The 17,574-nt window shown below is 33.9% G+C and overlaps 1 protein-coding gene and 1 long non-coding RNA gene across 2 annotated transcripts in view; one reads left to right on the plus strand and one right to left on the minus strand.

Moving 5' to 3' along the window:
• LOC115887549 (fatty acid synthase-like) overlaps positions 1-17,574 on the plus strand; it is a 51,030-nt gene that overhangs the window by 4,753 nt on the left and 28,703 nt on the right. The window contains exons 2-6 of the mRNA XM_030907010.1: positions 435-623; positions 12,340-12,579; positions 13,464-13,646; positions 13,851-14,059; positions 16,574-16,747. Of these exons, the coding sequence (XP_030762870.1) occupies positions 435-623; positions 12,340-12,579; positions 13,464-13,646; positions 13,851-14,059; positions 16,574-16,747 (995 nt within the window). The remainder of the gene's footprint in view (positions 1-434; positions 624-12,339; positions 12,580-13,463; positions 13,647-13,850; positions 14,060-16,573; positions 16,748-17,574) is intronic.
• On the minus strand, positions 4,066-4,578 carry LOC115887550. The gene is made up of 3 exons (XR_004051108.1): positions 4,361-4,578; positions 4,202-4,309; positions 4,066-4,149 (listed from the first exon to the last, which is right to left on the minus strand). It is a non-coding gene; the product is annotated as an uncharacterized LOC115887550 (long non-coding RNA).

Here is a 17,574-nt window from a genome sequence, read left to right on the forward strand (position 1 = left end):
TCTCGTTTACGCGTTAAATTTTTTTCGGCAGTTTTATTAACATTTCAAATTGTCACTTCACAACACGACGCCTAGTTCGAATTCTCTTTCACTTATTTTTTACTACCCGAAACAGCGTTACATCACACAAACGTCGTACCTGAGTGTTTTCTAGTCTCAATACTGCACTAGCAAAAAACTTAATACTTAAATATTATGACAAAACCACGATTTCAATATTATTTTAATGCGATCAACATCACGGCGGCGCGGCGGCGGCGTGAAATACATAATGATAATTTCTGATTTCTGCCGTTGAAGCGCTGCGGTCGGAATTTGTTGAAATCAACTGAAATGCACCAAGCCTATATATTTTTGCAAGTAATTTCAAAAGCGTTATACATAATAATTTATATTTGATTATATACAATTTTAATATTACATGATGATTACAGGAAGTCTAGGTACACCTAAAAGACTAGGCAAAATTAACAATGTAGAAAAATTTGACGCCTCATTTTTTGGATGCGGTGCTAAAGTGGCAAATTATATCGATCCTAGACATAGGATTATGTTTGAAACTGTGTTCGAGACTATTGTAGATTCTGGATACAATCCGAAAGAACTTAGAGGTTCTAATACTGGTAAGATTATTTTATTATTTGTTTATTTAATAATATCTTAGGATTATGTAAAGTGAGCAGAAAGGAAGCCAAAAATGCAATAATATACAGGGTTTTCCATTTAGAAAATATCATACCGATCAGTGTTGCTAACTTTCTGAAATAGTTTTTCCCACGAAGACAGTCAAAATTATCCGTTTTTTCTAAAAATTCCCACGAGTTCTCAAATCAATATACCTAGAGTCGGCAACACAGTGCATCTATACTAATATATAAAATCCTTAAGTGACTGACATACTGATTAATCACGATCCTGCTCAAACCACTCAACGTAAGAAGCTCAATTTTGGCATACAGGTTGATTCTAGGGTGTAGAGGTTCGATAAGAAGGGATTTTTCGAAATTCCAGTTCCAAGGGGGTGAAACCACCTCTCAAATATTACAATATTTTTTATTTAAAAAACGGTCAAGTTTCCGAAAAAACGCCTAAACACGTATATTTTATTTTGTTCTTTTACATATTTTAAGATTTTTTAAAAATGTATACAGGGTGTTTCGAAAAATCTGGTCATTGATTAATCACGATCCTGCTTAAAGCGCTTGACCAAAAAAGCTGATTTTTGGTAAACAGATTGACTTTAGGGTGTAGAGGTTCGATAAGAAGGGATTTTTCGAAACTCGAATTCTAAGGGGGTGAAACCACCCCTCAAATATTAGAATATTTTTTATTTAAAAACCGGTGAGTTTTTCGGAAAAACTCTTAAACACGTATATTTTATTTTGTTGTTTTACATATTTTAATATTGTCAAGATGTATTACTGGTTGCATAACTGGATTATTGCTACATAACCGGAACGTGCATTGAGGAACCTGGCGAATTCGCCAGAAAGTAAAAGAAAATTATAGAATTCTTTAGAAAATTCCAGAAACAATCGCCAGGGACCAGTCTGAAGATAGTCTGAAGTCTGAAGTTTGATAATACCGCGCTTTAAATTGTGAAATACCGTTAGAGTAATAGTAGTTGCATAAATTGTGTTGTAAATAGTATAAGTTGTGTGTACAGAGTGAGACAAATAAATTCGTTATGTATTTTATCGTGAGTTTAAATAGTGGACCCACGGAATCCGTAACAATATTTAAAAAAAATTACAGGATGTTTCATATAGTATGACCGTTGAGTAATTACGATTCTGCTTAAACTGCTTGACGTTTAAAGCTGATTTTTGGCAAACGGATTGACTGTGGGGTGTAGAGGTTCGATAAGGAGGGGTTTCTCGATTGTTTTTCTCATGCTGACATAAATGTGTGAACATTTTATCCAGTTTGTATGTTAATGGAAATTCTTGCTTTGCTTTATTATCACCATTACAAATGATTAATTCGACGATAATCGCAGATTCGCGTGAACGAAGTCGCAGGTACACGCTAGTATTATAATATGTCTTTACCTGAAAATTAAAAAAAAATATATTTGTTGAAAAAAAAATTGTAAAGTATATTTCGAAATTTAAACAAATTTTAAAATATATTTTTTATTTTTTTTTTCACGCAGAAAAACTGATATACTCTGTTTTTTTCCCAGGTAATATTTCGACAGACGATGATAGAAAAAAAGCAGATGACGTACATACCAATCCATTTATTTATCTAAAAAAAAATTCTAATATTTTTTAAGTTAACTATGAATGGGTTTATATATAAATCCGTCATGCGTCATCTCTTGTTGTTTTTAACAAGTTTTATTGGTTTATTTCAAAAATTACAGATCATATTTCAATATTATTGGTTTAACGTAAAGTCCCTAGATATATAAAGTACCGCAATTGGTTTGTTCAATGTTATTGGCGCCAAAATGGCGGATTTTTGGGGTATTTCTGGAAAAACTGTAGTGGTAGGACTGTTTAAATGTCACATTTGTCTGAATTTGTCATGTCAAATATTGAGAGGCTGTCAATTTCAGGATAAAAATATTTATCCACATATTTTAAAATAATTATAAAGCCACTAAAATGCTACAAATTTATTAGTTAATAATGTATAGGCCTCGATATCTTTAGTGAAGAAATGTGTATTACACGAAAAATTTGATGTGTTTTCTAACATCGTCGATATTCAATATACGTTAGGTAGTGGATTGAATTTATTTATGCTCCAGTGAATATTTTTAACAATCTTATTTGTAGTATAACCTATTGGTACATAAAACTTCATTATAGAACAAGACAAGACCACAATAGATCTGAGAATGTCGCAGTCTGAGATCAGGCCGAGATCAACCTCTAGAAATCTAATCTAGAACAAGACAAAGACCTTACTTGCAAACTACCATACATATCTTTTAAAAAGGATGCTAAGTGTAAGTGAAATCTCTACTTAATCATTCCCTAAAATGTTTAGTGTAGTTTAGTTTTCAACATTTTGCAGCAAGAAGTTTAGATAAATCTACAATATATTATCATCAGACCAAACGAAGGATAATTATTTAAAAGAATAAGTTATGTTATGATACATATATAGATTTGGATGACATCGCTTCAGGTGGTTTTACCAGTCAGGACTAACAGGGATATTAATCAAAACAATGAAAAAAAGCTCAAATAAATTTGATCCTAATAACAAGAATGTTGTTTATGCATATGCTAACTATATAGTTATTTTCATGGACTTAAATAGATTAGTTTTTATGTATTTATTGATAGTAATTAATATTTTTTGGTTCATATTGTAATTACTAATAGAAAGTAAACAATATAATGTAAGCATGTAAAGTTATATTTAAAAATTTGGTCTTATACTGTCAGTTATAAATAAAAGTGTGTGATTTAAATTTGATTTTTATACATGACATAAAATTGTTAAGATTCATTTGAAGTTTTACATATTGTCGAGGTAAAATTATTCCTACTTAATTTATGTATAACAATAATTACAGTTATTTCAATGTTAAATTTATAGCAGTATAACTTTTTTATTATAATGATACTTAAACATTATGACACTTGTTGTTTTAAAAATATAACATTAAATTGCAGAGTAAAATATATTTTAATTGTATTATGTGGTATTAACTTGCTTTTATTCAACTAATAATAAATTTGTTGTATAAAAACCACTCCATAACAAACCTTAATTATACAGCATACATAAAGAGCTCTTATGCATTTCAAGCTTCTTTCTAAGTTATTTTTAAATTAAGTGCACAATTGCATACCTAAAATGCCGAAACTACCTGAAGTAATACTAATTGAAACAATCTTTCTATCAATATATTAATATATTTTAAAAATAGCAGGTATGTATCATATCAATTTAATTATTACATTTATTTGTTTCAACCATGGTTCAAAATTTTCTCGTATAAAAGCCGGCCTACAAATTTAAGTTTGTAGCTTATTCATAGTTCCAAAGACTTTCGTTAAATCATGCTTATTTGTCAAAACTAACTACAGCATAACTGGTTATAATAGGGAAAGTTTACTTATGGTATAGGTATCCCGTTCTCATCAACAAACAAAGTTTTTCCAATTGTTTCGACTGAATTAAGTACTAAAATTCTAAATATTATTCCAACTTTATTTCTTCTTACCTATTAACTTACTTCTGTTGGCGTACTTTGCGCTAAAAGGTAACATAAAATAAATGCTAATACAAATGAAAAACACTTGTACGGAAACCATTCGTTTATAACCTCTTAACATATATAGGCCTAAAAAATTAAATTTATGAAATTGAATATTAATATACCACCTGATATTACGTTAAAATGAAGGTAAACTGTAGATAATAAACGTAATTCTATTACAATTAATAAATATTTTATTTTACGGCTTGCCTGTCAATGTTGGTCGGCCATATTGGCGCCGGACCGACCAGCTGCTTAAAAAGCCGAAACAGCGAAATGTTGGCCTCCTTTTTAAATTTGCCGCTAGTTTTGGCGCCAATATGGCGGTAATTGCGGTACTTTATATATCTAGGGACTTTAGTTTAACGGAACGATGAACGACAAACGGACGCTGATGTGTATGAACTCGACTTAACATTTTTGAGACTTGTCAAACTCTTGACAAATTATAGGTTATAATTTTGTGTCAAATTATGTCAAATAGAAATGATAAATATTTTACATTTTGCATTTTGGACTGTGTTATTACGTGTGTTTCGCGTTTTTTAAAATTAAGTGGAGGAAAACTCAAAGGAGAAATTAAGCATTGAGCCAGACCATAGGTTACTATAAAATACTCTTGATATTGTATTAGCCACAAATAAAGTTTGTATACTATATTGTATATGATACCAAAAATTGGAGTACATATATATGTAAAATAGCAACACACGAAAGGTAAATAATAATCATATTGAACAATTATATTGATAAATGTAACAATCAATGCTAGAAGTTCAAAAAGGCTTGAAAGCAGGAAATCTTTTTTATATTTTTTTTTGGTAGATATGTGGTGTTTTTTAAAATACACCCTTGCTTGTTTTGTATTAACACGTACTGTAATTGTTTTTAATAAAATAACTCGATTAGATCTTTTCAATTTTATACAGTTTTTTTCACAATATTTTGAAGTAATTACTTGTCACTCAAATTTTAAACATATATTAATTTTCTGCTATGCGTTCCAATTGTACCAACTTATTTCTCTGTAAAATAAAATAAACTAATTTGAAAATAAAATGACAGACACATCTATCACTGTCAAGGATCTTGTCGTTGAACAGACTTATATTACCATCCCTAAAAACCGTATGATCGAAAAAAAGGCGTTCAGTTGTATTTGAAATGACGATCGTTGACATTCCCCATCTAATTTTACATATTAACTGACAGCGATCTTCATTTCCAATCCATTGCTGAAGACATTTTTTCGATCGTATAATATTTGCACTTATTTATAATTCACCATGGATTCGAGGGGAGGGGATACAAGAATAATACTGGTATAAAAATGGAATACAAGTTTGAATTTACTCACTTTGAGAAATGCGTATACGATAACTATTTTATACGAATAATACATGAATTTAGAATTTGCCACGAATAAGATTTTTTGGGTTAACATTTCCCTTTTCCCTCTGAATCTCAAAATTTCCCACGAATCGTGAAATTTCCCATGAGTTGGCTTCACTGATCTCGATTCATTCACACTTTTTTGAGCCACCCTGTAGAAGTATAAATATTTTCCTGAAATACATCCTAATACATACTTTAGGTTTGCACTTATCCAAAATTCTTAAGAGTCTATTACGCTGTACTGCTCGGGTTGCTCTCAGGGGTCGGGTAAAGCGGGTGTGTGGCTGAAGGAAATATATATTATATTTCAAAAATCTGCCTAAGGCTAAAGGATGATTCACGGTACACCGGATCGTATCCGAGCCGGGCACGTTTCGTGAAGTAGACACCGAGCCACATCCGGGCCTTCAATGCTACACCGAGTTGATAACGGGGCTCGTATTAGTTCTGAGTATATTATAAAACACAGCCCCATAGACACACGAAGATTTAATACGAACAATGCCAAAGTTCTCGCAAGTGGAATTGGTACCAATTATAACAACACCTGCTCAAAGGGCAAGATAAAGGACCTATCTTTTTCATTACATCCTTTCATTGTCCAGTTTTATGCATTCCCTGTCATTAAATACTGCTGTAAGATTCGCTACCTACTACAGAGATGATAAAAAGTGTACTTTGTTTATACCATAACTGCAGATTGCAGTCGGGGCACCAGGAAAAGTACATTCATGCTTTCCGCAACGTGGCGGGAACGGAGCGGATCCGACAAAAAAATGTACGCCGACATTTCTGGGACGGGGCACGGACGAGTTCCGGCGAAGCTCGGATCGTGCTCGGCCTGGCATGAATGTATATGTGTAAAGAACGCTTGACAATGTTTGGCTGTGTCTTCACCGACGCACGGCTCGGACCCGTTAAGCTCCGCGCGCACTGCATCGGATCGGACCGACCAGCAAAAGCGACTGCGACCATTGTACATATAGACGGTGCCGGCGTCCACTAAAACATTTCGGCCTGTAGAGGCCAGATTCCTACCTCTACCTATCTACGATAGTCGAGTCACCGCCTTCGCCGTTTCTCGCCGGACTGGTACCGATTCAGTGCGCGTACACCTTTACGGTGTAGCGTGAACTTGCAAAAATAAAACAAAAAGTTCATTTCAACTTGTAAGATTTAAAGCTTCCTTTTCGAGATACAGGGTACCATTAGAATACCAATTATAATATTAATTACCAATTAGAATTTAATTTTTTCCGCAAGAAGTAAGCAAGATAGACAAAAAAGTCAGGAGACAAAAAAATAATATTTTTAATTGCTAAATCCAAAAATAATATTAAACTTCTAAAAAAGCAGTGGCGTGCCTATTTTTTATTTTAAAATAATTTAACAGTGATGCCCCAACGCGCCGCACCTGGCCATTAAACTTAAATCTAATTACATCAAATTAAGTCCCATAGTAAGTATTATCAACGGGTCAAGTTATATCAAAATCGATTAAATAGTTTTTCAAATATCTTAATTTTTTTTAAGTAACTTTAACACCCTGTATCTCGAAAAGGAAGCTTCAAATCTTACAAGTTGATATAAACTTTTTGTTTTATTTTTGTTATCTAAGTTCTATCGTCTATTAAATTTTCCCGATTAAAATCTGAGACACCCTGTATATCACTGTAATCACAGTGATATACAGGGTGTCTCATTCAATTTTTGTCGGTATTGTAAAGGAATTTTAAATTATTTCTTTACTGGTGTGTACCAGCGACTTCGTTCGCGTCGAATTAATCATTTGTAATAGTGATGATAAAGCAAAGCAAGAATTTCCATTAACATAAAACTGGATAAAATTTTCTCACATTTATGTCAGCATGAGAAAAAACAATATGGCGATATTATTATATAACTTGGTAATATTTGAGGGGTAGTTTCATCTCGTTGGAATTTGACTTTCGAAAAATCCGTTTGCCAAAAATAAGCTTTTTACGTTAAGCAGTTTAAGCAGAATCGTGGTTAAGAAATTACCCAACTTTTTGGAACACCCTGTATGATTTTTTAAAAAATTTCAAAATATGTAAAAAAACCAAATAAATTAGGCGTTTTCCCGAAAAACTAACCGTTTTTTCAATAACAAATATTGTAATATTTGAGGGGCGTTTTCACCCTCTTGGAATTTAAGATTCGAGAAACCCCTCCTTATCGAACCTCTACACCCCACAGTCAATCTGTTTGCCAAAAATCAGTTTTAAACGTCAAGCAGTTTAAGCAGAATCGTGATTACTCAATGGTCATATTTTGTAACACCCTGTATAAATTAATAAAAAATCTTAAAATATGTAAAACAACTTTTAGACGATGAATCTCTAGGGCGTTAAACTCAATGATTGCACAATAATACAGTAAAAGGGGTTTATTTGGCGTAAATCGAGAACAAAATACAAAACAGCTGTTTACGCCAGGCGCACGCGGAATATATAGCGAGCAATTTGTTACAAAAGTGAATGATCGGCGGCTGACAGGCTTCAGCGAGCATTGTGCGTCGACGGTGGCGCCCTCCCACCGATAGTTGCTGGTCACTTGCCGAACTACGGCCAATACTCGCGATCCCTATTATGCGAGCGGCCAGGAGCGCGAGTGTTGACTGGTGATGCTAACAACAAAATGAAATATACGTGTATAAGAGTTTTGCCGAAAAACTCACCGGTTTTTAAATAAAAAAATATTTTAATATTTGAGGGATAGTTTCACCCCCTTAGAAAACTTAGAGTTTTGAAATATCCCTTCTTATCGAACCTCTACACCCTAAAGTCAATCTGTTTTCCAAAAATCAGCTTTTTACGTCAAGCGTTTTAAGCAGGATCGTGATTAATCAATGACCAGATTTTTCGAAACACCCTGTATACATTTTTAAAAAATCTAATAAAATAAAATATGTAAAAAAACAAAATAAAATATACGTGTTTAAGCGTTTTTTCGAAAACTTGACCGTTTTTTAAATAAAAAATATTGTAATATTTGAGGGGTGGTTCCACCCCCTTGGAACTGGAATTTCGAAAAATCCCTTCTTATCGAACCTCTACAGCAGTAGTTCCCAAACTTATTTTTCTCGTGGACCACTTTCAAAATTTTACTGGTTTCGGTGGACCCCCTGCTGCTACATTTCTACCACATTCTTAAAGTCGCCAAAAAATAAAAATTGTGTCACTTCTGAGTTCTGTCCCTATATTCCGATATGTAAAATAAAAACGAAAAATGGTACATTTTATATCACTTTATTTATTAAAAGAATAGAATTACAAGAAAAAATATTAAGGTAATATAGGTTCAGGTCATAATTTTAATTAATGGGAAGGATGTATCTGATGGAGTGTCTGCAAACGATCAATGTTTGGCTTTATTTTTGTGAGCAATAACCGCAAATCCCCCCGCTCTGTGATGTTTAATTTGCTCCTTTTTTTTTGTTAAGAGGTTTGTAACGGCACTAAAACTCCTTTCGACAAGGTATGACGAGGGAAAAGCTATTAAAAATTTCCTTGCGATTTCCCACAGTCCAGGATATTTTTCGGGTATTTCTGCTTGCAGCCAAAATGTTGGGTAGCCTTTTCTAAATTTCACCTTCAGCTCCTCATTAGTGCTTAGCTCGAGCAGCTCCTCTTGTAATACAACATTGGCCACTTCCGTTTCATCAAATGGATTTATGATCCATGGTGGTATATCCATCGTCAGTATATCTTCAAACCTGGTTTTGAAGTCATCATGCAGAGCACTTAAATGTTGACTGTAGGTATGGATATCCTCATCAATACATTCTACCTGCGACAAGTTTGGAAATTGAGAGAATTCGCGCCGACTAATGTTTTGCTTCATAAATTTCAATTTCCCAAGAAAAGCCGAAATTATCCCCTTTGTTTTTATTAAATTCAGGCTGTCCCCTTGTAACTGCAAGTTAATATCATTAAATTTTTTAAACAAATCTGTCAAATACGCAATGTCTGCTTTGAATTTGATCAAGTTTTCTTTTAAATCTGGATCTCTACTTTCTAAGAACTCTAATATGGAATCGAAAACAGAGTAAAATCTCGTTAAGCATGCACCTTTCGACAACCAGCGTACTTCAGTATGTAAGAGCAGTCGTTGGAAGTCTTCATCATTTTCGTCGCACAATTGAGCAAATAAACGCGTATTCAATGCATTGCTTCTGATTTTGTTGACAGCTTTTATTACAAAATGAAGAGATTGGTTCAACCTGTCACTTAAATGTTTTGCCACAAGATGTTGTCGGTGGATTACGCAATGAATAGCTGTAAGTCCTGGTATAATTCTTTTGAGATGACTTATAAACCCACGATATCGCCCGACCATTGCAGGAGCTCCGTCTGTTGCCACTGAAATAATGTTTGTAAATGGGATCGATTTTTCCGTAAAAAAATTACTCAGGACATTAAATATTGATTCGCCTTTAGTGTCAGTCTCCAAAGTTCTGGCAAATAGCAATTCTTCGTGAATTTCTTCCTCAACAATAAATCGGACATATGCCAATAGTAATGCTTCATTACTGGGTAACGTTGACTCGTCCAGTTGTATAGAAAAATGAGTTTTTTGCAGATGATTGCACAAAAAGCTTTCGATATCAGAGCTCATTTCATCAATGCGTCTTTGTACAGTATTGTTACTTAATGGAATTCTTTTTAGTACGTCAAATGGAGATTTGTGCAAAACAGTTTTTAAAACCTCTTCAACAGCGGGTAAAATTAATTGTTCTCCGATAGTGTGCGGTTTTCCAGATTTTGCTATAAGTAATGAGATATTGTAAGATGCCCGCAAGCCATCATCGTTACTTTGAGATGTTGAAGCGAACATACTGTGCATGGTGGGTCTCTTTCCATATTTTTCTTTCAATGTTTGAAAATATTTTAAATCTTTACCTATTTTATCAGTATGACACCTTTTTAGATGATCTTCGAGCTTTGATGGTTTCATAGAGTCATTGCTCAAAACTTTGTTGCATAATAGGCACATGGGCAATTGTTTGTCTGCCTCTGATGGAACAAAACCATATTTCAAATAATCGATACTATATTGTCGACATTTTTTCTTTGCTGTAGCCATGTTTCGTGTCAGTTACCTTACCTGTAAAAAAATGTTTTAGTAACCAAGTTTTTTTTCTGAATATAGGTATCACACCGCAGCCTTTGTCAGCACGCGGAAATAGAATTACGGCTTGTAAAGGGACCAACTAATAAACCGCTGAGACAAATACAGACGTTTTCACAAAACGGTATCAATTTTAAAGTACATAATTTACCACTAATTTTTAATAGTATAAATAAAAATTGGTGTACTCAGTATCGAATACTGATCATATTTGTGTAGGAAAAATAAAAGTCGAAATCCCAAAATTGTCCATAAAAACGATAACTAACATTTTATTAAATCAATGAGTTTACGCGCTCCGTGTATTTGCGTATTTTTGTCTGCGGCTTCATTGTTAAAACGTGACAAACTGGCATCGAAGTCCAAGCCCCGCCCTTTTCCCGTCGCCCGCGCACCGCTCGCTCTTTCCGAAAAGGAATAGTTTTGATAAAATAGTTACTTCAAAACCAATTTAAAATGATTATGAAATTACTGTTTTATAAAATTAGTAGTTATTTGCAAGAAAAATTACAAAATTAATTGCTCTGCAATATTGCTTATTCGGCCTTTTAGAGAGGCAGTGTTTCTCTCCTGTGAAAAACAATTGAATAAAACGTGCTGTGTTTGTCTTCAAATCGAAAGAGGACAATTAAAATATCTGTAAGTTACTAAGTTACCTATCTATACAGGCCGTTGTGATCAACCGACTAGTACACGTAAACAAAATACTTAAGTACTATAACAAAAAAAGGTAGGTTACTTACTTTTCTCCGGCACTAGCAAACACAAATATAAATTTTCTCACAACGTTTTTCCAAATTCCGCCTTTTTTCGAAATTCCGGAAACAAATGAATGCGTTTGCCTTTGGCATCAAGTATTTATAGTGGTGATCAAGTTCATGTCTGAACAAGCATTAAGCATTGTCGGGCGGATAGCGCTTTGCAAGTCTGTACACGAAATTGTACGTAATATCGAATACGCAAGTTTGGACAAGTAACAGTCGCTTGCCTTATTAAAATATTATCTGCTTAGATAGGTACTTAAAACAATGTAGGTAGGCCCTTATAAAAACTATGCTTACATTTTTGCTCTTTACTATCAAAAGCAGATAAATTTTCGTGGACCCCCATTAACATCTTATGGACCCCCATTTTTTGTTCACGCCTACGTAGACCCCCAGCAAGTCTCCCGTGGACCCCTGGGGGTCCACCTGGACCACTTTGGGAATCACTGCTCTACAGCCTAGAATCAATCTGTATGCCAAAATTGGGCTTCTTATGTTGAGTGGTTTCAGCAGGATCGTGATTAATCAGTATGTCAGTCACTTTTATATATTAGTATAGATTATATTAGGAGCTACAAGCTACAGATGCCCGACGCAGTGTTGCCGGGTCTATATAAAGCAGTAGGAAAAACTTTGAATCATAGCAATCCCTATTTGCGGCAATTTTTTGATTGGTACCCCCCGGTTTATATCGTATCGTCAGATATCGGATGCATGAATTCACCTTTACACTTACTTTTTTACTTCTTTTTATTGTACTTTAAAGCGTTTTTTTATTTTAGTTTTATTTTCCTCCTATTTTAGGTGTTTATGTTGGCATTACGAATTTGGATGCGCAAGAATACTATGAAAAAGCCAAAGAAGCGAACGGATATGCCACGTTTGGCAGCAATATGTCCCAAATAGCGAACAAAACATCGTTTCATTTTGATTTTAAAGGTCCAAGTTACGTACTGGACACAGCCTGTTCGACCAGTCTCACGGCAATCTCTAATGCGGTGAATGCGATTGAAAATGGTGAGATTGATGCAGCCATTGTTTCAGGTTGGTCCGAATTATGTATAAACTCTAGAAAAACTCGTAAAATATTATATATAACATTTTAATAAATTGTATTTACTGGTGACGCCTCTCATACGACGCGGAGGCTCCAAGGAGAACGGTAGTTTATATCGAAATGAAATTTTGTGAGCATATGTAAGTTACATAATTCAGAATACCTTTTAAAAATATACAGAGTTACACAGGGTGTCCCAAAAAAATTTACACATCAAAGTTGTGTTTTTTGTAATGGAAAACCCTATATACTAATTGATTCTAGGAAAAAATAAAGGTGAATTTTATTAAAGAAGCATATGCCTAAACAGTAAGAGTTTTGACATATATTACATTTTGTAAAAATGAAGAGTAAATTTTAAATTTCAATAACAGCTACCTAAACATTAATTTACCCTGTATTAAGGTTTAGGTTGTTAAAATTTGACCCAAACAGTTATACAGGGTGAGACAAAATTAATACGGAACATTAGTCACTTTTAAAAGCAAGTTACTTCTTTATTTTAAATGGAACACCCACTATATTAGTCCGGGGTTCAATGGGGAATTCACATATCTTCAAAATATTATTAAGATATTCAAAATATTATCCCAGATATTTTAATTTTTATGATTTTGCCTCAGTAGATCTTTATTACTTGAAGAAATCTAAGTGGCCGTGATATAAATTTTATTTCATGACAAACTGTCGTTCTCCCTGTACAGGGTGTTCTATATTCGTATGTTTTTTGGGGTTTCTAATTTATGAGTAGTGGTACAGAGATGCGGTTTTCAATTACTGTACTTCTTTTTTATGAAACTAAAAATACTAGACTCTTTGTATTTCGTGGAATCAAGAGTAATCCGATAATAAATTAATATTTTGTTTTCAGCTGTGAGCATTGTATATTGTCCGCATCAAACCAAGGACTTTGTTATATTTAACGCTATATCTATGGACGGAAAATCAAAAGTATTCGGAAAAGACAGAGATGGTTACGTAAAATCGGAAGCAATTGTTACAGTGTTTTTGCAGAAGAAGTCTGCCTGTCGCCGATTATACGCAACAATTTTGGGTAAATATTTACCTGGTACTGATTTAGTTATTAGTTATTTTTTTTAACTTTTTTGCAAAGCGGTACGGTGTAGGTTACCCTCCTCTAAAGATAATCTCAATTGACTACTAATGCAATTATATTTATGTAAAAAAAAATGCTGCTTTGTTTTCGATATTCGTTTTTACTCTTAGTAAGAGTATCAATAATTTTGTTTCATGTAAGGTGCTGGTATAAACAGCGATGGATTTAAAAGCGAAGGAATAACGCATCCGTCCATAGAAGGCCAGACGAGGTTAATCAAAACATTGTATAACTTGAAAAATTTGGACGCAAACGAAGTGAATTATGTGGAATTGCATGGAACCGGAACACCAGTAGGAGATGCAGTAGAATGTCAGACCACTGTTGATTGTTTCTGCCAAAACAGAAAAGTATGTGTATTTTTTCTTGGTGAGGGGGAAAATCTTGCATGAGACACCCATAGTTATTTGTTGGTGTCAGCGGGTAGTGTCGGATACAAACCGACTAAAAAAAACGTCTCTCTTCCTTTCACGTTCTTCTAACCGCTCGCGCATTACTTCAGTGAGAAGGGTGCTTAGGAGTTTGCATGCCTTGTAACTCTCTCCTTATTCTTCAGTAACTATCGAATGCAGTTGTACACCGCTTCACACGTTCTTTCGTTGTCCAAAAGGCCTGCCATTATATTTTCTACATTGAATGAAACCTTTGATATTCTTTCATACGCGCCTCTTATATCCCTACATCATCAACTTCAGTACAATATAAACATTCGTCTGTTGTAGAGAGAGTTCTTTCATAGAGATATCTTCGAAAGCATGTCCCGATAGTGCTTGATTGAGGTAGTAATCTACGTCTGCATTGCTTCTCTCTATCTATGACTAAAGTTTAGATATAAGCTTGTATGTCCACCTATCAGATTTTCCTTGCATCCACTGTTCTTGTCATTTGTGCATCAAATTTGCTCTTGCAGTATCTTTCGGTATCTTGTTGTATCTCTCAGCTCACCCTTCTACTAAGAGGTGAATAGGGGTGATACTAGATATTACATTCAACGCGTCTGAGGAAACAGTTCTATATGCACTGCACACTTTTAGGTTCACCTTTCTAGTAATGTATATATTTCAGAAATTTTTGATTGTTGCAGGAAATTTTCGAAACTTTCGGAAACTTTCGGAAATTTATGAAATTTTAGGAAATTTTACAATTTTACATATTTTTTGTTGATACAATAAAGGAATAAATTAGATAGACATTTGATACCAACATGTAAGTGGAAAAAAAAACAATAAACATAATATTAGTTGTTATATTTTTAATAAACAATACATAACTCATAAAAGTCATAAACATAACACATAACAAAAATAATTTGGTAACATTTGTACTTTGTACATAAACCATGAACTATGACTATGAACTTAAAAAAACAAAAAGCACGAAATATAAATTTAAAAAACGTAAAACACAAATAACTGAATTATTCTATTCCTATTTCCTATTATTCTATTAATTATTCTGTCTTCGTCAGTTTCTATTTCCAAATCAGATATATTTGATGTATCATCTGGTTCTGATTTCTGATTCTGAAGGATGGACCTCTACCTCTACGGGTTCTAGTGGTTCTGGAGGAGTTTCATGTTGTTGAATATCATGCTCCATATCCACTTTTCGTTTTTGTAGTAGTAATTTATTGTTATGTGCTACGAACATTATTTTGCCGGCTCTTTGTGCAGTTAAGCGATTCCTTTTTTAGTATGGATAAAACTGTAAGTACTGAAACTTCTCCCAGTGGCTGCAGATGACGTTGGTAAAGACAGCAGAGCAACAGCTATATATTTCAACTGATTATTTTTACACATTGCTTGCCACCAACTTAGACAGTCTACATTTTTAAGTGACATCCAAAAGTAGTCCAGAGCCCATAAACCCGATTTGGCGCAATAATTTGTTACATCTGTAAAAATGGCTTCTTTATTATTGACAAACTGAGGATGTTTGTTGGTGATATTTCATTTAATTATGTAAGAATAGGCATACTTGATACACTTTCGTTAAATTTTTGCTCAATGTCTTGAATTTTGAAAAGAAATTTCTTACAAAATTCGGACTTTTGCGAATATTCGCGATGTTGGGACCGAATATTACGGAAATTTCTGAAATTTCCTGCAAAATTCGAATGGAAATACTCGCTACCAACATCACTACACCTTTCGATGGAAACTCGTTAACTTTTTTTATACGTTACTTTGGACATTGCAACGTGCCACACGGGGGTGCTGTATAGCAATTGTGAGTGTATCACGCTTTGCAGTACTCTTCCTTTTGATGCTTTTGGACTGCCCAATTTAGGCATCATTTTACCCAGAGCTGTAAACGTTTTGTCTGCTTTTACAATAGCCTTGTTTAAATGTTCAGCAAAGGTTAATTTTGAATCCAATCGTATACCGAGATATCTAAGAGCATTTTTTGGAATGGCTGATGTGCCGAGTATTTCAAAAGTTAACGGATGAATCTTTCTTATTATTATTATCCATTAGAGGTTACAAGTATAGCTTCGGTTTTTTCTGGCACCAACAGGAGATTTTTATATTGTAACCAATTTGCTACCCTTTGAAGGCCAGTGTTTGCCATGTTTGTCAATGTATGACAAAGTATGTGTATCTGCTCATCTATATATCTATTTATCTAGCTTTCTCCGGTCTATAGTTGGATATAGATGTCCCCCAATCTTCACTGTTTGTCGGTATGTTCATCGATCTAATTTTTGCATGTTTCTTCAGATTGTTCATCCATCTTATTTAAGTATTCCTCTATTTCCTATAGATTATGATGAGATTCTCAATGATGATACTTGAATTTGAGAGATCTTATTCAATTCAATTTAGCAATATTAATATCATTTTTCTTTATTAATTGAACTCTAGAGTCCTTTATTGATTGGGAGTGTAAAATCTAACATGGGCCATTCAGAAGTATCAGCTGGATTGTGTTCAATTTCAAAGGTTTTGATTGCAATGGAGAGTGAAGCGATACCTGCCAACATTCACTGCGAAAATTTGGATTATACCCTTCCAGGTTTGGATAATGGAAAGCTTAAGGTAATAATTTAAGTTGATTTATCACAGCTATTTTATATATAATTTACTAAGCTAATTTTGATAAGTTGACCATTTCTTTGTACATATTTATATACCAATAAATCTTCTCCCTAGTCAGACTTACTGAAGCAGTCTAGTGGATCCAGTATTTTTTTTCTCACTATTACGAAACCATCCTTTGCCGGAAACACTTCGACCTGTAAAGCCTCTTATGCCTGTCTCCTTTCTATGTACTTCTTTCTGTACTTCTTTTTATATACTTGATAGGATATGAACACAACTCCTCCAGTTTTGGTCTTGCTTTCCCAAATAGAAAGTGTCGCTTACGACCCAGAGCCTCGCAGTGGCTCGCAATGTGCCCTGCTGTTTCAGGATCTTTATCGCATAATCTGCAGTAAAGAATTTCTTTATATAGGTTGAACTTGTCCAGGTAGCACTTGACAGCCAGATATGTCCAGTCAAGAGACTAGGAATTAGCAGTTCCTTTGTGGGTTTAGAATTAGGTCCTTGGATAAAGATGTGCCTGTGCCCCTGTCTGTTTCTCCAATGGACATTCTACTTTTTCCTGATCCAGAGTTTTGCAGTACTACGAGTTACACATTTGGGTATTCCCAGTACTGGCTCAAGACCACCAACCAAGATACCCAGCCGACCAATATATTATAATTCTCATAATCAGTACCTTGCTAGTTCATCGGCTTTTTCATTGCCTTGGATGTCGCTATGGTCAGACATTCAGACTAATTTAATTTATTCTGGATTCTCTCTAATTTTATTCTGGAATTTATTCTGTTTTAATATTATAATTTTTTATATATATATTTGAC

This window comes from Sitophilus oryzae, unplaced genomic scaffold, assembly GCF_002938485.1.
Source record: "Sitophilus oryzae breed Bouriz unplaced genomic scaffold, Soryzae_2.0 scaffold_577_pilon_pilon, whole genome shotgun sequence".
Lineage (NCBI taxonomy): Eukaryota > Metazoa > Arthropoda > Insecta > Coleoptera > Curculionidae > Sitophilus > Sitophilus oryzae.